At 46.2% G+C, this 23,638-nt stretch overlaps 1 protein-coding gene across 1 annotated transcript in view; it reads right to left on the bottom strand.

The window, feature by feature from the left end:
* CUBN (cubilin) overlaps positions 1-23,638 on the bottom strand; it is a 224,183-nt gene that overhangs the window by 38,366 nt on the left and 162,179 nt on the right. The window contains exons 50-54 of the mRNA XM_030550449.1: positions 20,526-20,675; positions 19,610-19,731; positions 18,295-18,520; positions 12,217-12,404; positions 454-613 (exon numbers count right to left, since the gene is read on the bottom strand). Coding sequence (XP_030406309.1) covers positions 454-613; positions 12,217-12,404; positions 18,295-18,520; positions 19,610-19,731; positions 20,526-20,675 — 846 coding nt within the window. The remainder of the gene's footprint in view (positions 1-453; positions 614-12,216; positions 12,405-18,294; positions 18,521-19,609; positions 19,732-20,525; positions 20,676-23,638) is intronic.

The following is a 23,638-nucleotide window of genomic DNA, read 5'->3' as shown; positions in this document are numbered from 1 at the left end:
TGCCATTTAAGCCAGTGGGAAATGCAACAATAAAATCAAGGAAGGCGCAGAGGCTGAAAGACGTTCCCTCTCGAGAGTAGTTCATATGCAGAGCATAGAATAAATTAGTACGGGTAGCAACATAAACTGTTCTAGTCTTAGACAAAGGAATAAAAAATACTGGGAAGAAAAGAAATACAAAGGGGTTCCTTCCCCAAGGATCCTAGAACCTTATCTTCCAAATAGCTTGTTTAAAGCTATATTGACCACTTCACTTAGGTCCTCATTCAGCGATGTTCTTAAGCATCTGCCTAACTTCAAGCATATGACTCCAATAGGATTAGTGACATGCTTAGGCGCATGCTTCAGAGCTTTGCTGAACTAAGGCCTTGAAATAGTGCTAGGTAACAATGTTTGCAGCTAATCCAAAGTGGACTGACTTAAAGGGGCCTCCTAGCTTTAAATGTCACTTACTGCTTATGAAAGGTGCAGAGAAGCCACGCCCAGGGGTATCCTGAGACTGGAACACTGTAGTTATCACATTGCTGGGAGCAACAACAGACCCAGGAGCTGTACTTCCACATCCTGTGGCCAACAAAGCTACTGCTTCTTCATCATTATTTCCTCTCAGCACCTGACAGATCCAGGATGGGGATGAGTTAGTATTTTCAAACTCCCTGCAGTCAGTGTGAATATATTACTGTGAATTACATTTTACCTGTCCCTCAAGGAAGTTACAAATATACAAGTATTTTCCACATTACCTAAGAAGCATTAGGATGTGACAGCATTCCTTCTAACTTTTTATGTCTATGTGTGGAATGAATTTTGTTATGTGCGCCAATATGGAGGTGATCTATGGCAGGGGTGGAGCTGAGGGTTTGGAGTCTGGGAGGGAACTCAGGGCTGGGGAAGAGGGTTGAGATGCAGGGGGCTGAAGGCTCTGACTTGGGGTGCGGGTTCTGGGGTGGGGCTGGAGATGAGAGGTTTGGGGTGCAGGCTTCCCCAGGGCTTCAAAGGGGAAAGAAGACTCATCCCAGCCCTCTCGCTGCAGCAGCTTGGGTCCAGGTGAGAGGCACCTATTCCTGTCTGTGGCAGCTCTGGTGGGGCTGGGCTTGGCCGAGGGAGCATAGGGCTGGCTTTAGGAAGTGCAGGGCCCAATTCAAATAGTTTCGATGGAGCCCCAGCAGGGATGATTCACCCGACGGCGCTTTGGGTCTTCAGCGGCACTTTGGCAGCAGGTCCTTCACTTGTTCTGCGTCTTTGGTGGCACTGAAGGACCCGCCGCCAAAATGCTGCTGAAGACCTGGAGCAAGTGAAGAACCTGCTGCCAAAGACCTAGAGCAAGTGAAGGACCCACCGCCGAAGTGCTGCTGAAGACCCAGAGTGAGTGAAGGACCCACTGCCAAAATTCTGCTGAAGACCCAGAGCGAGTGAAGGACCTGGCTCCAAAGTCTCCCTGAAGACCCAGAGCACCGCCGGGTGAGTAAAAATTTAAAAGGCGCCTAAGTTAGGTGCTCTTTTTTAGGGCATGGGGCCCTATTAGGCGTGGGCACGGGGCCCTCTTAGGCACAGGGCCCAATTCAGGGGAATCGGCCTAAAGCCGGCCGGGGGGGAAGGAGCACTTTGCGCCGGTTGCGGCAGCTCTGGTGGGGTGGGACTGGGCTGGGCTGGGCTGGGGTAGGAGCTCCTCTCCCCGCCTGCATGGCCTTTGATAGCCTGCTACGTGGCCATGCAGCTTAGAGGGAACTTAGGATGTGAGCCAATTTAGTGAAGACCTTGGAAATTAAACATTTCACGTGCAATAATTCTTACCTTTATTTTATCTTTGCCAATTGAAGTATAAACGTGTACACTATTAACACCTATGTTTATAATAAATTACTGAATGTACTCCCTCTGCCAATAAGAGTAGACAAGAATTTAGGTTAAGATGCTACAGTAATATATAGGCTCCTATCCAGAAGCTTCAGATAATTAATATTCTGACTCTCCGATCCAAAAATAAGTTGTTCTCCTATTACATTGTATTCATTTGTTTAATGACATGTTCAAGTTATACAGGAAGTTAAAGTAATGGAATGCATGGCATGCATGACATAAGAAAAGGCATATTAAGGATTAGTATAGTATTTTCTATAAAATACCAAACATATCAGTAAACAATTATGTCATACGTGATGGGGACCACTTCTGAAAGAAATCCTTCTCATACTCCCTCTTCTGGCCTTCACACAACCCCCAACCTCACCAAGTTCATCATCAGAAGCAAGGTCCCCACAGACCAAGACACACCAACTCAAAGTGGCACCAGGTCTGTCAGAACAAGAGACACAAAATCTGCAGACATATCTCCACTGCTATGATGCTCAATACCCTCCACCATCACAGCTTTCAAAATCCATGGATCCTACACATGCCTATCATAACGTGGTGTATCTCATCCAGTGCACTAACTGCCTTGATAACCATGTGGATGAAGTGAGACAATCACTGTACTCTTGAATGAACTCACACAGAAAAATGATAAGACAAAGACACCATATCACTTATGGGCAAACGCTGTTCACAAAATGATAACTCTATATCTAACTTCTTAGTCTTTGTCCTCAAAGGAAACTGCACAACACTTTCAAAGGATGACACTGGGAGCTTAAATTCATAACTTTGCTAGACGCTAAAAATCATGAACTCAATAAAGACACCAGATTTATGGCTCACTATAACAATCTATAACCCACCAACCTTCCTTTGTCCTAAGACTGCAGAGGTGTTAACTGCCCAATTCACCCTGAATGATCTCTTTGTCAAGTGTGTTAATTTCTTAGGGCTTGGCTACACTTCAGAGTTACAGCGCTGCTGGTGGCTTTACTGTACTGTAACTTACACCCCGTCCACACTGGCAAGGCACATACAGCACTGAAGCTCCCTGGCTACAGCGCTGGTTGTACTCCACCTTGATGAGAGGAATAAAGAGAACAGCGTTGGTGCCAGTGTAAACAGTGATTAGTCTTACTATGCCTTAACTGACCTCCGGAACCTTCCCATAATGCTTTTTAAGTAAAGATAACACTCTTTGTTTTGTTGTGAACTCGGGGCTCCTGGAGCTGCTTATCTAAAAAACAAACACAGCTATTGTTTGCTCAAGCAGAGGGATCCCTTTGGAATGTTTGCTTGAGGAGAGAAGCAGCATGGCGTGCGGGTGGGGGGGTCCATTTCGGAGCAGCTGCTTATCTGGTCTGTGAGGAAAAAAACAAAGAGGGCTATTTGCATTTAGTGAATGAGAGAGGGGTGGAGGAAGGGGTTGGAACTTGCAAGGCAGGGAGCTGACACAAAAATCCATTCTCTCTGTCTCTCCCCATTCCTGTCACACTCCACTCCAGCCCCCTCTTTTGAAAAGCATGTTGCAGCCACTTGAATGTTGGGATAACTGCCAATAATGCACCACTCCCAACACCGCTGAAAATGTGGCCACACTGCAGCGCTTTCCCTGCACAGCTGTACAAAGACCGCTTTAACTCCCAGCGCTGTACAGTTGCAAGTGTAGCCAAACCCTTGCACTTAATCTGTTCCGCCTTGTGTTCACCTGCAACACTAGGGGCTTGGCTACACTGGAGAGTTGCAGCGCTGGTGGTGGCTTTACAGCGCTGCAACACACTCACCATCCACACTTGCAAGGCACATACAGCGCTGTATCTCCCTGGCTACAGTGCTGGTTGTACTCCACCTCGACGAGAGGAATAAAGACTATAGCGCTGCTGATGCAGCACTGCTCCGCCAGTGTGGCCACCAAAAGCGCTGTTATTGGCCTCCAGAGGTATTCGGAGGTATCCCAGAATGCCTGTTCAGTCACTCTGCTCATCAGTTCGAACTTTACTGCCCTAGCCTCAGGTGACTCGCCCTTTAAATGCCCCAGGAATTTTAAAAATCCCCTTCCCGTTTGCTCAGCCAGGTGTGGAGTGCAATCAGTGAAACTTTCCAGGTGACCATAACTCCACGTTCCAAACGAGCCCCAGCATAGAGCAATGGCAATTTGCTGGACCTCATCAGTGTTTAGGGGGAGGAAGCTGTGCATTCCCAGCTGCGCTCCAGCTGTAGGAATTACGATACCTATGGGCAGATATCAAGGGCCATGATGGAAAGGGGCCATGACCGGGACGTGCTGCAGTGCAGGGTTAAAGTGAAGGAGCTGTGGAGTGCCTACTGCAAAGCCCGCGAGGGAAACCGCTGCTCTGGGGCTGCCCCCACGACCTGCCATTTCTACAAAGAGCTGGACGCTATACTTGGGGGTGACCTCACCTCCACTCCAAGGACCACGATGGACACTTCAAAGTGGGGGGAGGAGGAGGAGAAGGAGGAAAGCAAGAGTGATGGTACTGGGGTGGGGGGAGACACCCCAGAGTCCCTGGAGGCATGCAGCCAGGAGCTCTTCTCAAGCCAGGAGGAAGGTAGCCAGTTGCAGCAGCCTGTCCTTGGTGGAGGACAACCAGAGGAGCAGGTTCCCGGTAAGCGGCTTTTATTTTCAGGATGGAAATTTTTAGGCAGAAGAGGGAGAGTTAGGGCTGCATGCATGCATGCCTAGATATGGAATAGCGCATTGATGTGGTCTATCACTTCATGGTAATCGGCCTCGGTAATCTCTTCAAAAGTCTCATCCGGTGCGTGGGCAAAGCGCTTGTGCAGGTTTATTGGGAGAGCCACTGTGGTCCTTGTCCCAGGGTATGTCTACACTACGGAATTATTCCGATTTTACAGAAACTGATTTTTTAAAACTGATTGCATAAAGTCGAGTGCCACACTAAGCACATTAATTCAGTGGTGTGCATTCATGTAACGAGGCTAGTGTTGATTTCCGGAGCGTTGCACTGTGGGTAGCTATCCCATAGCTATCCCATAGTTCCCGCAGTCTCCTCTACCCATTGGAATTCTGGGTTGAGAGCCCAATGCATGATGGGGCAAAACCAGCGTCTTGGGTGATTCTGGATAAATGTCGTCACTCAATCCTTCCTCTGTGAAAGGAATGGCAGACAATCATTTTGCGCCCTTTTTCCCTGGATTGCCCTGGAAGATGCCATAGCATGGCAACCATGGAGCCTGTTTTGCCTTTTGTCACTGTCACCGTATGTGTACTGGATGCCGCTGACAGAGGTGGTACTGCAATGCTACACAGCAGCATTCGTTTGCCTTTGCAAGGTAGCAGAGACGGTTACCAGTCCTTTTGCACCGTCTGCTGATTTTGAAATTGACGATGATGGTTACCAGTCCTTTTGTACCATCTGCTGCTGTCATGGGTGCTCCTGGCTGGCCTTGCTGAGGTCGGCCGGGGGCACATGGACAAAAATGGGAATGACTCCCCAGGTCATTCCCTTCTTTATGTTTTGTCTAAAATTAGAGTCAGTCCTGCCTAGAATATGAAGCAAGTCTACTAGAGAACCAGAGAGCACAGCCGCTCTGAGTCAGAGCCCCAGATATCCTGCAGAAATGATGAGCTGCATGCCATTTTAGGGGGTGCCCCTGCAACAACCCCACCCGTTGCTTCCCTCCTCCCACACCCCTCTTGGACTACTGTGGCAGTGTCCCTCCATTTGTGTGATGAAGTAATAAAGAATGCAGGAATAAGAAACACACTGACTTTTTAGTGAGATGAAATGAGCGGGAGGCAGCCTCCAGTTGCTGTGAGATTCCAGGCAGGACAGAATCTCCATTACTCATTAAAGGGTGGGGGGAGAGGAGGGCAGCCTCCCGCTGCTATGATGAGGATGGTTACCAAGCCTTTTGCACCACCTGCCTCTCCAGGAGAAGCTTAAAGAAGGGAATGACCAGGAGTCATTCCCATTTTTGCCCAGGTGCCCCCGGCTGACCTCACCGAGGCCAGCCAGGAGCACTCACGGGATGATGAGGACGGTTTCCAAGCCTTTTGTACTGTCTGTCATCAAGAAATAAAGGGGAGGGGATGCTTCTGTTCAGCGCCGCAGCACCGCATCTACCAGCAGCATGCAGTAGACATATGCTGACACTGAAAAAAGGTGAGAAACGATTTTTTTCCCTTTTCTTTCACGGGTGGGGGGGAGAGGAGTAAATTGACAACATATACCCTAAACCACCCGGGACAATGCTTTTGACCCTTCAGGCATTGGGAGCTCAGCCAAGAATGCAAATGCTTTTCAGAGACTGCAGGGACTGTGGGATAGCTGGAGACTCAGTCCCCCCTCCCTCCCTCCAGTTAGACTGCCGCGTTCGTGCCACTGTGCTGCAAAGGGTGGGGGGACCATTGCTGCACACAGGCAAGCTGCATAGGGGCCAGGGCAGAATCCGCATTGCAGTAGAAGACCCTCCCGTGCTTCCCAGGTGTTCAGTGTAGGTGCCCCCTGTAGCTGTTTGCTTTCCCCAACGCACAGAAACCCTAGTACAGCCCTGAACCAATCAGTCCCCCTTACTCACCATTTTGGGGCTCCCGTGGGTTATGTGCACTCTCTTTGGGATGGGAAAATTATGCTACTGTGAAGACTGTTAATGTGCCCTGCTTCAATGCGGGGGAATTACTCTGTCTGGTATAAACAATGCTGCCTCTGTTAAGTGTTGCATTTTGCCTTTACAGATGCAACCTTGAGATCTCAGCTGTCCATGTTATCACCAGCTGAGAGATTATAAAACCTCCAGAAGAGGCCGCGAAAAAGCAAAGAAGACATGCTGCAAGAAGTGATGAAGCAATCTCTCACAGGGAATCAAAAAGCACAGGAGTGGAGGGAGAGGGAAAGCAGGATCCACAAGGAAAAAGCAGTGCAAAGGAAGCAATGCGTGGAGCGGCTGATAAGCATCCTGGAGCAACAAGCAGACTCCTTCCAGGTGCTTTTAGCCATGCAGCTGGAGCACTACCGCCACCATCCTCCCCCCCTCGTTGCCCTTATCCCAAAACCTCTTTCCCTTGTGCCCCCATGTTAGCTCTACACCCCCTTCCCCAGCATGCGGGTTCTTACCACCACCAGCTGCCTCCAACACCTGAACGTTCACCAATCAGCCCTGAGAACTACGACTCTTACCCTCTGCACTCAACCCCCTTCACCATGCAGTACAGCCATTCTGAAGTGCAGCAGTCATTGCACAGCACTCCAGACAGGACATATGCAAACCTGGGATTGTACAGTTCCCCACCCCACCCCCTTGCCCTTTCAGATTCCAAAAAAGTTGTGTGTTTTCAATAAATGAATTTTTGGCTTTGAAAACAGTCTTTATTATTGCAGAAAGTTAAAGATACCTTAGCCCAGGAAAGAAACAGGTACTGCAGATCAGCTTAGGAAACACAGATTCCTACTAACATTGTAACCACTGCACTTCACTCTCATGCAAGGCACCAAACATTACTGTTGGTTTTCAGCCTCAACTTCCTCCCTCAAGGCACCCCTAACCCTTGCAGCCCTGTGCTGGGCCTCTCTAGTAGCCCTGCTCTCTGGCTGTGCAAATTCAGCCTCCAGGCGTTGAACCTTGGAGGTTCATGCCTGATTGAATCTTTCACCCTTCCCTTCACAAATATTATGGAGGGTACAGCACGTGAATATAACCGAGGGGATGCTGCTTTCCCCCAAGTCCAGCTTGCCTTACAGAGATCACCAGCGCCCCTTTAAATGGCCAAAAGCACACTCCACAGTCATTCAGCACCAGCTCAGCCTGTAGTTGAACCGTTCCTTGCTGCTGTCAAGGCTCCCTGTGTACAGTTTCATGAGCCAAGGCATTAACGGGTAAGCAGGGTCTCCAAGGATCACAATGGGCATTTTGATGTCCCCTAATGTGATCTTCCGGTCTGGGAAAAAAAGTCCCAGCCTGCAGCTTCCTGAAGAGGCCAGTGTTCTGAAAGGTGCGTGCATCATGCACCTTTCCGGGCCAGCCTGCGTTAATGTCAATGAAATGCCCACGGTGATCCACAAGTGCCTAGAGAACCATAGAGAAATACCCCTTCTGATTAAAGTACTTGGATGCTAGGTGGGGTAGTGTCAGAATAGGAATATGTGTCCCATCTATCTCCCCTCCACATTTGTGCAAAGCCATCCACAATGTCGGTGCACATTCCCCAGAGTCATGGTTCTTCTTAGCAGGATGCGATTAATGGCCCTGAAAACTTGCATCAACATGATTCCAACTGTCTACTTTCCCACTCCAAACTGGTTCGTGACCGATCGGTAGCTGTCTGGAGTTGCCAGCTTCCAGATTGCAATAGCCACCCGCTTCTCCATCGGCAGGGCAGCTCTCAATCTCAGGTCCTTGCACCGCAGGATGGAGGTGAACTCCTCACACAGTCCCACGAAAGTGGCTTTTCTCATCCGAAAGTTCTGCAGCCACTGCTCGTCATCCCAGACTTGCATGACGATGTGATCCCACCAGTCAGTGCTTGTTTCCTGAGCCCAAAAGCGGCATTACATGGTGCTGAGCATGTCTGTGAATGCCACAAGCAATTTCATGTCATACGCATTATGCGACTTGTTATCATTGTCGGACTCCTCACTCTCACTTTGGATCTTAAGCAATAGCTCAACTGCCAAACGTGACGTGCTGGCGAGATTCATCAGCATACTCCTCAGCCGTTCGGGCTCCATTTCCCATAGACTGAAACGGAACACAAAATTGCGCTGCACAGAAACCATGCAAAGATGGCGCCAAATGTGGATGGAAACACAGGCATTGCTGGGATGTTAAGTGATGCACCACGGGGTGTTGGGACAGGAACCAGAATGACTCGCCCCGTCCGCCCCCTTCCCACAACCCACGGCGCCAGAATGGGACGAGGTGCTCTGTGAAAGCGCTGCCCATAATGCACCACTCCCAACACCGCTGCAAATGCTGCGAATGTGGCCACACTGCAGCGCTGGTAGCTGTCAGTGTGGCCACACTGCAGCGCTTTCCCTACACAGCTGTACAAAGACAGCTGCAACTCCCAGCGCTGTATAGCTGCAAGTGTAGCCAAACCCTAGGAGCACCTTTCCCATACCTGAAGAAGAGCTCTGGGTAAGCTCGAAAGCTTATCTTTCACCAGGAGAAGTTGGTTCAATAAAAGATATTATCTAATCCTCCTTGTCTCTCCAATATCCTGCGCCCAACATGGCTACAGCAACACTGCAAACAACATTAGAAGTAGTAATTTTAAGGCTAGTTAGGGCATCAGTTCAGGAAAAATCACATGCATGCTTAACTTTAAGCAGGTACGTCCAACCCATGTCAGGTAAGCACTTAAGCAATTACTTAACTTTAAGCACATGTTTAATTCCCATTTAAGTGAATGTGATTTAAGCATATTTGTAAAACCAGACACATGCTTAAAGTTTGAAGTTATGCAGGTGCTTTAGTTTTTTTGCTGAATCATAGACGTGTAAGATTGGAAGGGACTTCAATAGGTCATCTAGTCCAGTCCCCTGCACTCAGGGCAGGACTAAGTAAAAAGTAGACCAGCCCTAACAGGTGTTTGTCTAACTGTTCTTAAAAATCTCCAGTGACAGAAATTACACAACATCCCTAGGCAATTTATTCCAGTGCTTAACTACCCTGACTGTTAGGAAGTTTTTCCTAGTGTCCAACCTAAACCTCCCTTGCTGCAATTTAAGCCCATTGCTTCTTGTCCTATCCTCAGAGGTTAAGGAGAGCAATTTTTCACACTCCTCCATTTAACCATCTTTTGTGTACTTGAAAAATGTTATCATGTCCCCCCTTAGTCTTCTCTTCTCCAGACTAAACAAATCCAATATTTTCAATCTTTCCTCATAGGTCATGTTTTCTAGACCTTTAATCATTTTTTGTTGCTGTTCTTTGGACTTTCTTCAGTTTGTTCACATCTTTCCTGAAATGTGGCACCTAGAACTGGACACAATACTCCAGTTGAGGCCTAATCAGAGCGGAATAGAGCGGAAGAATTATTTTTCATGTCTTGCTTACAACACTCTTGCTAATACATCCCAGAATTAAACTTGCTTTTTTTTTTGCAACGGTGTTACACTATTCACTTGTATTAAGCTTGTGATCCGCTATAACCCCTATATCCTTTTCACTCTTTCCTTCCTAGGCAGTCATTTACCATTTTGTATATGTGCAATTGATTGTTCTTTGCTAAGTGGAGTACTTTGCAGTTGTCCTTATTGAATTTCAACCTATTTACTTCAGTACCTTCCCAAGGATGTTAACCAAATGTTGTTTGCTTACATGAGAAAATATTAGCTTCCTATTTCAAATGCAATGTGTTGAAATCTCCTAAAGTTTCTATTTCAATAACATGCCTGATTGGTCTCCAATCAACGTGATTACAGGATTTTTCCTTACAACTCGTCTAGTAAAAAAATAAGGAAAATAAAGAATATTTGATTAAGACTTTCATATGTTGGAAAGAAGTCAAGAGAGATCAGCCACATACAACTGTTATGGTTTTGTAAACAGCCATCTTAGCAAAGGACTAGCCATGTACTGTTTGATCCCACACAAATACTTAGGCATGTGAATAATGGTATTTATGTGCCTAGGTGTTTGCAACATTGAGCCCTTGAATGCATAAGCGACACACAGCGGGACATGTCTTGAGGGGGCCATTTGGGGATTGGTCCTGCTTTGAGCAGGGGGTTGAACTAGATGATCTCTTGAGGTCTCTTCCAACCCTAATAATCTATGATTCTGTGTGGGGTCAAGTGTCTCCCCAGACCGGCCTGCTGAGGGGAATGAGGAAGGCTCTGTCTTTCTCCCGCTGTGCCTGCCCCTTGGCACGCTTGGCCCCTGTCTTCGGCAGCTAGGCCAGGGCGGGAAGCAGAAGGGACAGGACCAGACACTTCTTAAACCGGCCGCTCAGGGTTGCTGCTCTGTGCAGTGCAGCGGTGCCTGAGAAAGAGCCTGGCTGAGAGGACAACAGGAGGTCACCCTTTCCCCCACCCCAGATCCAACTGCCAGGGACAAGGGCTGAGCAAGCCGGAGTCCTTTCTCCCCCCCAGCATGTTTCTAGGTTGCTTGGCCCCCGTCCCCAACAGTTGGGCCTGGGCAGGGGGGCAGCCCACCACCTCCCCAGCCTGGCTCTCGCAGGCAACTGCTGTGCTGCACAGAGCAGCGACCCGGAGCAGCCAGCTTCAGCCATGTGAGAAGCAGCTCCCTGCCTGGGCCCAGCTGCCAGGGAGAGTAGCCAAATGTGCCGAGGAGTGGGGGGGAGGTACAGTGGGAGAAGGACAAAGTTCCCCTTGCCCTGCAGTAAACAAGGGACAGGGAGAGCATGGTGGCCCCGGGCTGGGTGCAGCAGTCACTGGGCAGAGGAGACACATGGGGCAGTTATGTGTCCTCCCCTTTAGATTGTCCCTCCCAGGATGGGGAGGCACGAATCGTCCCTGCCTACATGATTAGTGTAAACAGTGCACATCCGGGACAAGGTTTTCAAAGTGATTATAATTGGGAGTGCTTTGGTTTTTGGGTGCCCACTTTGGGATACATTGATTGTCAGAGGATGGGTGCTCAGCACTTTCTGATAACCAGGTCCCTTGATGGGCTGGGCAACCGAAATCTTTGTTCATTTGTTCTCAGGGGCTAACTTGGTCATTCAAATAGTTTTTTCCATGCCATGCAAGCTCTGCATACAACAATACTCAGGATAGTCATCCAGATTAGGTTGGCCATTTTCAATCAACAGACTCCTCCATTGGGCAGCAGTAAGACTTGCTGTTTATGAAACAAAACTTTATTAGTGACATATTTACTGCTGTGGTTCAATGGGGCAGAACACAAAATTGCCATTTTTTTATGGCTTTAAAAAATTAATGTAATTTAGGTCTTCTCAGCCATTGGCTGTAGAGCTGCTCAAAGCATCCTACATGATGTCAAATTATGCTTGCCCTTTATTACAAGTGGGAGTATTGTGGCTCTGGAGAGAATGAGTACCAAAACACGCAACATCTGCCAAATGCCTGAGAAAAAACTAAACTACAAAGAATTCAAAGCATGTCTCACTCTGCCCTAATGCCTTCAAAACAAGTTGCTCTAAGCTGCCATTGAAAAAAATATAAGTGAGGATTAAGACAACCTTGATATCTTACACAGAGGTATATTTATAAACAAAGTATCAATTGTGATTCTCTACTAGTATGTTGTTGTGGGAACCATACCTTTGAATTTCCAGGGTTTTGTGAGTTTAAAATTTCAATCATACCATTGTATGAACGTAGTTGTTAGTAATTAATACTAAACACTGAAAACTGTCAAACCACAGATCTCTTACCAGTGCTCTCTTACCTTCACATAACTGTTCTGGCACTCTCCATTACTACTGGGGATCTGGAAGTTGTTATCAAACCTCATCTCCAAGTGTTTGCTCTCGTGAGTAATGATTGTCCATGTGCATCTGATGTTCATGGGGAAATTTTGAGGCCAGTGGGGAGATTTGATTGTGCCACTATCTGAATGAATGATTCCACCACATCCTAGACAAACAGAAGTAGATAAGCGAGCTGGTCAAAATGTTTCAGATGTTGTTCCCACAGCATTCAGCTGGGCCTGAAGATTGTGAGTGGCTGCTTTCACAGGTGCTTCTTGTGCCTATGGCTGCAGGAGCATGAAAGAAAAGATCAATTATTCATTCACCCCCATTGCTATTCTTGCTACCAGAGAAGAAGTACTACCTGCTATTGGGGGTGGATATGCTCAGAAAATGACTCTTCTTTCACCACATTGTTCCTTTCTCCTCCTCTCATGTCCTTTGCTTCCCTATTCATCTAATTCAGCTCTGTTCCACCTGTAAGTATCTGGGAAGTAAAACTGACCACTGCTCATACATTGAACACAGAAGTGAGAAAAGATGGTTACTCACCTTTGTAACTGTTGTTCTTCAAGATGTGTTACTCATAGTCATTCAAATTAGATGTGCACACACTGCGTCCATGATTGTTGGAAGGTTTTTACCCTAGCAACACTCGATGGGTCAGCTGAGGTGCCCCCTGGAATGGCGCCCTTATGGTGCCGGATATATACCCTAGTCGACCCAGTGCCCCCTCAGTTCCTTCTTGCCGGCTACTCTGACAGAGGAGAAGGAGGGCAGGTTTGAATGGATAAGAGCAACACATCTCAAAGAACAACAGTTACAAAGGTGAGTAACCGTCTTTTCTCACTTCTGTGTTCCATGTATCAGCAGTGGTCAGTTTTACTTCCCAGATACTTACAGGTGGAACGAAGGTGAGTAACTGTCTTTTCTTCTTTGAGTGCTTGCTCATATCGATTCCATTTAGGTGACTCCCAAGCCTTACCTAGGCAGTGGGGTTGGTGTGGGATGTCGCAGAGTGAAGAACTGCTGAGCCAAATGCTGCGTCACCCCTTGACTGTTGGACAATTGCATAATGGGAAGTGAAGGTATGCACCGATGACCAGGCTGCTACCCTACATATCTCCTGTATGGGTACATAAGCCAGGAAGGCGGAAAAAGAAGCTTGAGCCCAGCGTGAGTGGGCAGCAAGGTGCGTAGTTGGCACGCCAGCCAAGTCATAGCATGCACAGATGCAAGATGTGATCCAGGACGAGATGCACTGGGCGGAGACTGGGAGGCCCTTCATCTGGTCTGCCACAGCTATAAACAGCTGGGATGTCCTCCTAAAAGGTTTCATTCGTTCGATGTAAAAGGCGAGGGGCCTGCGAACGTCTAGGGACTGCAGCTGTTGTTCCCATCGAGAAGCATGCAGCTTCGGATAGAAGACCGGAAGGAAGATGTCTTGGTTGACATGGAAGCCAGACACTACCTTAGGAAAGAAGGAAGGGTGTGGTCACAGCTGTACCTTGTCCTTATGAAACAACTTATATAGGGTGTCTGACGTAAGGGCTCTAAGCTGTGACGCACATCTCGCTGAGGTGATAGTGATGAGGATAGTGGTTTTCCAGGAAAGGTACAGGAGCAAGCAAGTGGCCATCGGCTCGAATGGGGCACCCATGAGTCTGGATAGGACCAGGTTGAGGTCCCACGTAGGGGCCAGATGCCGAATTTGCAGGTAGAGATGTTCCAATTCCTTGAGGAACCTGCTAATCATGGACTGGAGAAGACTGAGTGCCCATTTTTGCCCCGGTGGATGAAACTGCTAGGCCCTGCTGTTTCAAGGACAAGAAATAGTCTAAGATGGTAGGTACTGGCGCCTCCCGAGGGGCAGCATTGCTCAGAACACACCAGCAGGAGAAATGCTTCCACTTGGCCAAATATGTGGACCTAGTAGAGGGCTTTCTGCTACCCAAAAGTACTTGCTGCACCGAGCGGGAGCAACGTAGCTCAGATTGAGTTAGCCATGCAACATACATGCTGTGAGATGAAGGGATTGCAGGTCTGGATGACAGAGACGGACGTATTCCGGAGTGATCAGGTCCGGCCACAACGGAAGTGGAATTGGAGTGGTCACTGACAGATCGAGGAGAGTGGTATACCAATGCTGCCGGGGGGATCAAGATTAAGTGGGCCCTGTCTCTGTGCAACTTGAGAAGGACCTTGTGGACTAATGGAAATGGAGGAAAGGCATAATACAGGCAGTCTTTCCATGGTATCAGGAAGGCTCCGATAGGGAACCCAGGGAGCACCCCTGAAGACAGCAAAACACCTGGCACTTCCGATTCTCACAAGAGGCGTAAAGGTCTATCTGGGGAAACCCCCACTTCTGGAAAACAGAATGGATAACGTTCGGGTGAATCAACCACTCGCGAGCCAGAAAGGATCTGCTGAGGTGATCTGCCAAGGTGTTTTAGACTCCTGAGAGAAATGACACCACCAGGTCTATCGAGTGGGCTATGCAAAATTCCCACAGGTGAGTGGCTTCCTGGCAGAGGGGGGACGATTGCGCTCCCCCTTGTTTGTTGATACAAAACATGGCCATTGTGTTGTCTGTGAAAACTGCAACACAACAGCCCTGAAGGTGCTTGCAGAACACCTGACACACTGGGCACACTGCTCTCAGTTCCCGTACGTTGATGTGCAGGGAAATCTCTTGTGTGGACCAAAGGCCCTGTGTGCAAAGGTCCATGAGGTGAGCACCCCAACCCAAAGCTGATGCATCCGTGGTCAGGACCAGGGAGGGCTGTGGGGCATGGAATGGCACCCCTTGCATGCTGAAGTTCAGCCACCAGACCATGGCAGTTAAGACTTCCGTCGGTACCGTGACCGCTGTGTCCATATTGTCCCAGCCTGGGCGGTTTACAGTTGAGAGCCAGGCCTGAAGTGGATGGAGGCGCAGTCTGGCATGTCTGGTCACGAAGGTGCAAGACACCATGTGTCCCAGCAGACCAAGGCACGTGCGTGCTGTTGAGGTTGGGAAGCTTTGGAGGCTGTGGATAATGCTCGCCATGAACTGGAAGCGGGCGTGCGGTAGGCACACACGGGGGAGTTTTGAATCCAGGACTCCTCCGATGAAGTCTATTCTTTCGGTCAGCTCCAAAGTGGACTTTTTGACATTGAGCAGCAGGTCCAGCTGTCTGAACAAGCTCATGGTGAGCTGGACCTGAGATTGCACCTGGTCCTTGGAGCGACCCCGACTGAGCCGGTCATCGAGGTACAGAAACATTTGGATCCAGTGTCAACGGATTGAGGCAGCTACGACGGTAAAGAGCCTTGGTGCTGTGGATAGGTTGAGGGGAAGGAACGTAAATTGGAAGTGCTGTTGGTTGACCACAAAGTGAAGGAAATGTGTGTGCAGTGGGTAAATCACTATGTGGAAGTAAGTATCCTTCACGTCGAGGGCGGCGTACCAGTCTCCAGGGAAGGGATAATGGTCCCCAGGGAAACCATGTGGAACTTCAACCTTACCATGAATTTGTTGAGTCCACGCAGGTCCAGGATGGGCCGTAGCCTCCCCCCTTGCCTTGGGGATTAGGAAGTAACGGGAGTAAAAACCCCTGCCCCTCAGTTCCTTTGGAACCTCCTCTATAGCTCCAATAGTTAGGAGCATTTGCACCTCCTGTAGAAGGAGTTGCTCATGAGAAGGGTCCCTGAAGAGGGAGGGTGGGAATGGGGGACAAAACAAATTGAAGGTGGTATCCACTTTCCACCATATGTAGGACCCATCGGTCTGACGTTATGTGGGACCACACAGGGAGGAAATAGGAGAGGCGGTTGGTGAAAAGTGGGAAAGGGTCCTAGAAGGACCCTGGTGCTCCGCCCTCGGGTGCACCTTCCAAAGTTTTGCTTGGACCCCGCTGAAAGTTTGGGGGGCCCTGGTTCTGGCCCATCTGAGGACCAGACTGTCTTTTCCTGCCATCCTGGCCATGTCTTCTAGGGAAGCCTTGTCTTGGCTGGGGATTACAGTAGGTGCGCTATGGTTGGGGTCGGAAGGGCCTACGTTGCGTCACCAGGATATGCATGCCCAATGAACACATGATGGCCCAGTTATCCTTCACACTCTGGAGTCTGGAGTCAGTCTTGTCAGAAAACAGACCATGGGCATGAAAGGGCAGGTCCTGGATAATCTGTACAACAATAAACTAATAACAACTACTCTATAAAAGCTATCTACAACTATAAACGAGCTAGAAGCTAGGGAAGTGGAGATCAGCTAAGCCACGCTTCGTAGTTCCAACGACCGTCATGGGCGGTAAGAAAGAACTGAGGGGGTGCGGGGTTGACTGGGGTATATATCTGGCACTGTAAAGGCGCCACTCCAGGGGGCACCTCAGCCGACCCACCGAGTGTTGCTAGGGTAAAAATCTTCTGATGATCGTGCATGCAACGCACGCACACCTAATTGGAATTGATATGAGCAAGCACTCGAAGAAGATCTAATCTGTACTGTAACGAGGCCTCTGCAAGCCTCTTCCAGTCCATCATCCTTTCACAGCCATTCAAACCAGTCCAAGAAACCTCATCCCAGTACCAGATCCCTCAGCGTTTTACTTTACAAAACTTAAACAGCACAGCTGTACATGTGAATCCTACTCAAACTGCATCTGTTCACCTGCAGCAAAATTCTGATTTTCCTTGCAGCCCAGGCAGTCCCAATGGACTTTAGTGGGATTGCAGGAGGAGTTAAATCAGCACAGAATTTTGCCCAGCATGTTTAAAAATAAATGCTATGTGATCCATTTATAAAGAAGATTAGTCATGGTTCTAGGGAAGCTCACATTCTGATATGTGGTTGACATAATTTGAAACATATTTTTGCTTCCAGTAATAATTTATTAAAGCTATGAGTTCAAAATAATTTCAGAAATTCTGTAGTAAAGAGAAGAGAGAGAAATCTAAAACTTTATAACATTCTGCTTTTGTCTCCTCGAGTAGACAGAAGTGCACTAACAAACTGTTAGTGTGCATCAACAGTGTCCTCACAGACAGCACTAGTGGCAGGCTAGTGCAGGGTAGATTCACACCCAAACTTGCTGCGACTTTAATGTTCATGTAGACAAGCCATAATTCTCATTGAAAGTCAATGAGATTTACGCTTGTACGTCAGTTAGGAGCGTTTAAAAATTGTGCCCCGTATCTCTAGTTTGATCCTGATTTTATTCTCGTTCCATGACTGTAACTTTAGTGTTTAATATATAAACCAAAATATTGTGAAATGAATATTGTCACAGAAAGGAAATGTCTTGCAATCTCTGACATTAGATGCTACTACAGTGAGTAAAATGAACAAGATCCCCTTTCATACAGTATATCAGCCATCAGTGATTGCCGTCAGAAAGTAGGCTATGAATCCAAATTTGATATCAGTTTGTAAGGTCAGAGCAGGGCCTCTCGGGGGGGGGGGGGGGGGGCAAGTGGGGCAATTTGCCCTAGGCCACGAGAGTTTTTTGGAGGCCCTGGAGCAGGGTCCTTCACTCACTCCGGGAGCCCCGGAAAACTCTCACGGGGCCTGGGCCCCCAGAGCTTCTTCTACTCCGGGTCTTTGGCGGCAGGGGGTCCTTCTGCTCCAGGGTGGAAGAACCCCCCCACCGCAGAATTACCGTCGAAGACCCAGCTCTTCAGTGGCGGGTCCTGCTTCAGCAGTATTTTGGAGGCGGAGGGCCCCTGACTCAGGTCTTCGGGGCACTTCGGCGGCGGGTCCTAGAGCAGAAGGACTCCCCCCTCCACCGCCGGATTACCGCCGAAGCAGGAGCCCCGCACCGCCAAAGACCCCAGGCCTCCTGAATCCTCTGGGTGGCCCTGGGTCAGAATTAATGTTTTACACTTAGCCATTTCAGTGCAGACTCATCTCAGTTAGGTGGCCACATTTTATATACTATTTGTTGTGTTCTCCAGCACAATTTTATTTAAAGAGGTTGAAATAGTAAATGCTTTGTATCTATGGAGGAAGAGTGCTGTGCAAGTGCTAAGTATTATTATGTATATACATGAGACAGTGATTATTTTCCTCTTACCTAATGATTCTGCGGTCCATGTTGCATAAAACCCGCCTCTTTGTACTGAGTGGTCTGAGTTAAAGATCACCACTAGCTTGTTGGAACCTGACTGAATGGTCCCAGGAGATGTAGTTCCACAATACTGTCCGATTATAGGAGAACCAGGAGAACCACCATTCAGAATAGTGACTGAGTCCCAGCGACAGTTTGAGTGCATTTCAACATCAAAGGCTGTAAAAGTAAGCTATAGACAAACAAGAATGACATAAGAATGGCCATACTGGGACAGACCAATGATCCATCTAGCCCAGTAGCCTGTCTTCTGACAGTGGCTGGTGCCAGATGCTTCAGAGGGAATGAACAGAAAATAAACAAATATTCAGGACCTGAAACCAGCTGTACTTGCAGGATGCATCAAAACAGATCTATCCAGGTTCTCTAACAGTTCCAGAACAATGATTTGACAGACTGATAACACACTAAACTGTGGCCACGTCTACACTACAGCATAAAATCGAAATTATTAAAACCAGTTTTATAAAACTGGTTTTATAAAATCGATTTTACGCGTCCACACTAGGGCACAATAATTCGGTGGTGTGCGTCCATGGTCCTAGGCTACCATCGATTTCCGGAGTGGTGCACTCTGGGTAGCTCAGTAAAAGAATGAGACCAATAACTTCGATTTCCGTCCACACTAACCCTAAATCGATATAGTAATATCGATTTTAGGGTTACTCCTCTCATTGGGGAGGAGTACAGAAATCGATTTTAAGAGCCCTTAAAATCGATTTAAAGTGCCTTGTAGTGTGGACGGGTACAGCGTTAAATCGATTTAACGCTGTTTAAATCGATTTAACGCTGTAGTGTGGACCAGGCCTGACTCTTCTACAGAGCTGCACCTTCTGTTCTGTGCCTTCTGGAGGTGCAGCATGGACTTTCAGCCTCAGACTTGTCCTCCTGAAGGCAGAGGCTTATCACTGTGCATCTGTTTAAAGCAGCTACTCTAGTTGCTTATGTGTACACAGTAGATGATTTATTTTATGGGAGGAAGAGTGAGTGACGTGTGATGTCTATCTGAGGACAAGAACCATTAGAAGATTAACTTCCTCAACTTTTTAAAAAATAGGCTATGATCTACAGAAGCAGGTTGTTTTTATCTCTATTGCATATTTTGCCCCTTCCTTGGATATTGTTGATGGTGACATTTTCATTCTTTAATATTTCATAGTTTTCAGACTTTTAAACCATTAAAAAAATCTTTTACTACAGACTCATGAAGTACATTAAGTGCATTCACTCTTTTCTATAGCATGTGTTTAGTGTTACTCACAGTAATAGTTTGACCTCGCGGGGCCTCCAACAACCAAGAACAGTGATTTAAATTGTTGTAAGAATCTGGGTAGTTAGGACTTGAGATGACCCCACTTTCAGCAGCCTGTATACCACCACAAGCTGCAATAAAAAATACAGGTTTTGGATATTTGAGAAACTGCATGCTCTGAACAAACAACTACAATATCAATAATATTTCTAGCTGAAAAACTATTTAAATTGAATTCAGATGGGTGATGATAATCAACCTTGTTTAGAAAATTCAAGGGTTAAAAACATTTTGGCAATGTAGTACATAAGAAGCTTCAATGAACAGGAAACTTCACATTTATTTTGATACTTAATAAAGCCCTATAAAAGCTTTGGAAATTGATACTTAAAACCACAACTTCCACTTTAACAGCACTGTTAATGTAGTGCTGCTGATGGATCCAGATGAATATCCACGGTCAAATTCAGCACTGACACAAAGAGTAGCATGCATTTGTCAGTAGACGGGTGTCAATAGTAAAGTAGTGTAGCTTGTGCTAATTTGGCATTAACTGGATTTGCAAAAAGAATACAAAGGTATAAGCAACAACATGCCCACTAGGCTTGGTCTGTTTGATGAATCTCCAACTTTGTGGTGTTATCAGTTAAATCTCTATTTGCAAGAGTCTCCATGTGTTCTGAGTGTAGTCCTGTCCCTCACTAGCACTGCAAAATACTCAATCTCAGCTCAAGGAACAGAGATAAGGCAAAGGACAGTGTGTGTGAAAGCTCAGCTGATAATGTGTTCGGCTTGAATAGAAACTCAACGAGCACTCTGGTGTGGGCCTGTTCGAGGGCAGATCTCATTCCAATATGATCAGCATGACTAGCAGCATTTACTGGACTTGCCACAGTCAGAGAAAATAGCTTTTCATAGAACTTACCTTCAAATGTGTAACTGGCATAGAATCCTCTATCTTCCACAAGCTCATTACTTCTAAAGTGCACCCAGATCTGAGGAGCTGCTATGACTAGTGGCACAGAAGGCGGTGCCTGGCCACAGAGTCTGGATATCAGCTCTCCATCAGCATCTCCTGAGTAAAAAACACATGCCAATTTGCCAATTTTACAGCTAACTCAATCAATCCTAAAATATCTGCAGTAAGTTAAATTAATTTGTGTGAAATAAATGGGAGAGAAGGGGGGAGAAACAGCATAAAGGGTTTTTTTCTGTATTTTAACGCACACAAGGATATAGTACACATTAAAGGAAGACTTATTATTCTATGTGTTCAAATTTTTGCAGAGCTTTAGAGTTTTATAGTGGCATTTGGACCACTCGAGCCAGGGAACAATTACAGAAGCTGTAGTATTTATCCTTTTGAATTGAATTGAATGAGCAGATTCTATGGCTTGCTCTGTGTTAGTCATTTTCCTCTGCCCTTTTGAGGCCTATGTCTAGTCTGACCAAAGGAACCTGAGAATGCTCACTCACAGACTGGTCTATAGCATTGCAAAGTCATATGGCTAGAAGGATGGGAAAGGGTGGACTAGCTAACCTATTTATAGTTATGTCCCTTGATTCTTCTTTTAATGGAATGCCTGTTAAATTCAGTGGGTATTTTCAGTTTAGATGATAAGATCTGTCTAGTTTCAGCAATGTGTGGGTATCCCTCATTCATAAACAGTCACTCCGAGGTCAGCACATGGTACCCCCAAAGATATCTGCAGCATTCCTCTTCAAAACACTGTGTAAAATTATGCAACATGTGCTCTGTTAGCTGAAGACTTCTCTGTAGAACAAAGAATGACATTGGTAGATGTATTTCTTGTAACTTAAAATCATCTGCATATGTTTCTACAAACTTTTATTCCATCTTTACTGGTTTGAGTTGTATTTTATTTTTAGTGTTATACAGATAAATGCTCTTAACGAGAGAGAGGGACAAGAGTGAGGCACTTTATAATAGTGTTTGTCAAAATGTCCAAGCACTATCTTCCTAAATCTGCTTCTCTAACAATATCAGTGTCATAAACAGATAGCTAAGGGTTAATGTCTCTTTCACCTGAAACACCTGACCAGAGAACCAATCAGGAAACCGGATTTTTTTTCAACTTTGGGTGGAGGGAATTGTGTGTCTGAGTCTTTTGTCTGTCTGCCTGCTGTAGCTCTGTTTTCTAATCTTCTGTTTCTAAGTGTAAGGACAAAGAGATCAGATAGTAAGTTATATGGTTTCTTTTCTTTGGTATTTGCATGAATATAAGTGCTGGAGTGCTTTGATTTGTATTCTTTTTGAATAAGGCTGTTTATTCAATATTCTTTTAAGCAATTGACCCTGTGTTGTATCATCTTAATACAGAGAGAACATTTGTATTTTTTCTTTCTTTTTTATATAAAGCTTTCTTTTAAGACCTGTTGGAGTTTTTCTTTACTTCAGGGAAATTGAGTCTGTACTCACCAGGGAATTGGTGGGAGGAAGAAATCAGGGGAGGTCTGTGTGTGCAAAATCAGGCTAGCCAATTCAACACACACAGACCTCCCCTGATTTCTTCCTCCCACCAATTCCCTGGTGAGTACAGACTCAATTTCCCTGAAGTAAAGAAAAACTCCAACAGGTCTTAAAAGAAAGCTTTATATAAAAAAGAAAGAAAAAATACAAATGTTCTCTCTGTATTAAGATGATACAACACAGGGTCAATTGCTTAAAAGAATATTGAATAAACAGCCTTATTCAAAAAAGGGGAGGTCTGTGTGTGTTGAATTGGCTAGCCTGATTTTGCATTCCCTCTGGGGAATAGGAAAGTCCTTTTTGTTCCCAGGACGGGGGAACGGAGAGGGGGAATCACTCTGTGTAGTTTCACAGAGCTTGTGTCTGTGTATCTCTCCAGGAGCACCTGGAGGGGGAAGGGAAACAGGATTATTTCCCTTTGTTGTGAGACTCAAGGGATTTGGGTCTTGGGGTCCCCAGGGAAGGTGTTTCAGGGGAAAGAGACATTAACCCTTAGCTATCTGTTTATGACAATCAGCCTACAGATTTATGTCTTCATTCATAAGCAACTCATGGACTGCAAAAGGAGAGGCAGCATTGTCCAGCACTGATGGCACAGGACAAGAGTAGGAGTTGAAACATCTAGGTTCTATTCCAGGCCCTACCATTGGTACCTAGTGTGATGGACCAAGTCACTCAATCTCCCTATGTAATACAGGATAATGACACTTAGCCAACTTTGTAAAGTGTCTTGAGATCTGTGGATGAAAAGTGGTGCATGATAAACTGACATTTATTATAAATTATACAGAAAATCTATGCAACCTGTCTTTTCCTGTATTATACAATTATATATATAGATATATAGATATATGTATGAATCTTCATAGCTTTCTTGACAAAGAATGGGACAGTAGCCATCTATTTGACTGAACTTGACTCAAACTGAAAAAAAGGTGTAGCTTGAATAATAAAGTCCAGGATTTGCCACAGAAAAACAAAGAATGCTCATTCGAAAAAATGGATGTGAAATTAGACTAGTGAAATATTCTCATGTAGCTGATCATTTAAAACAATGTTAAACTTCACCCAGGAAGCTTGAAATGAAATATTTGTTTGGCTTATTTGGAGTAAACATATTTTCCTGTGAGTATCAAGTAACAGATGCTTAATTTTCTACCTTAAAAAACAATTATCCCCCCCCTAAAAATGTACTATAGACAATTCCAGAAAAATAATTCCACACTCTCCTCTTGAGACAGTGTCTCTCTGGTACCAAACAGGATCTTTTCCCAAATTCACGTCTGGTCTTGTGTCACTGTTCAAGGAAAATCCACTAGAATTTAGTGACTTTCGGCACCATTAGAATCTCAGTGCTCACTAAATGCTAACTGTCAGCATATGCAGCTGAATTACAACAGTCTGTCTTTGTCATGAGACCAGCCTTGTGTAAACTGAAAATCCATTAGTCTGGCCAAAGTGAACAATATTGAATAACACAAGGCTATGTTTGCTTCATTTTCTTTCCAGGGGAAGTAGACTTTCTCTACTTAAGCACTTTGGAATCA

This window comes from Gopherus evgoodei, chromosome 2 (genome assembly GCF_007399415.2).
Source record: "Gopherus evgoodei ecotype Sinaloan lineage chromosome 2, rGopEvg1_v1.p, whole genome shotgun sequence".
NCBI classification, from domain to species: domain Eukaryota; kingdom Metazoa; phylum Chordata; order Testudines; family Testudinidae; genus Gopherus; species Gopherus evgoodei.
Note: the sequence above shows the minus strand (reverse complement) of the source record. Positions and strands in the feature narration are given on the sequence as shown.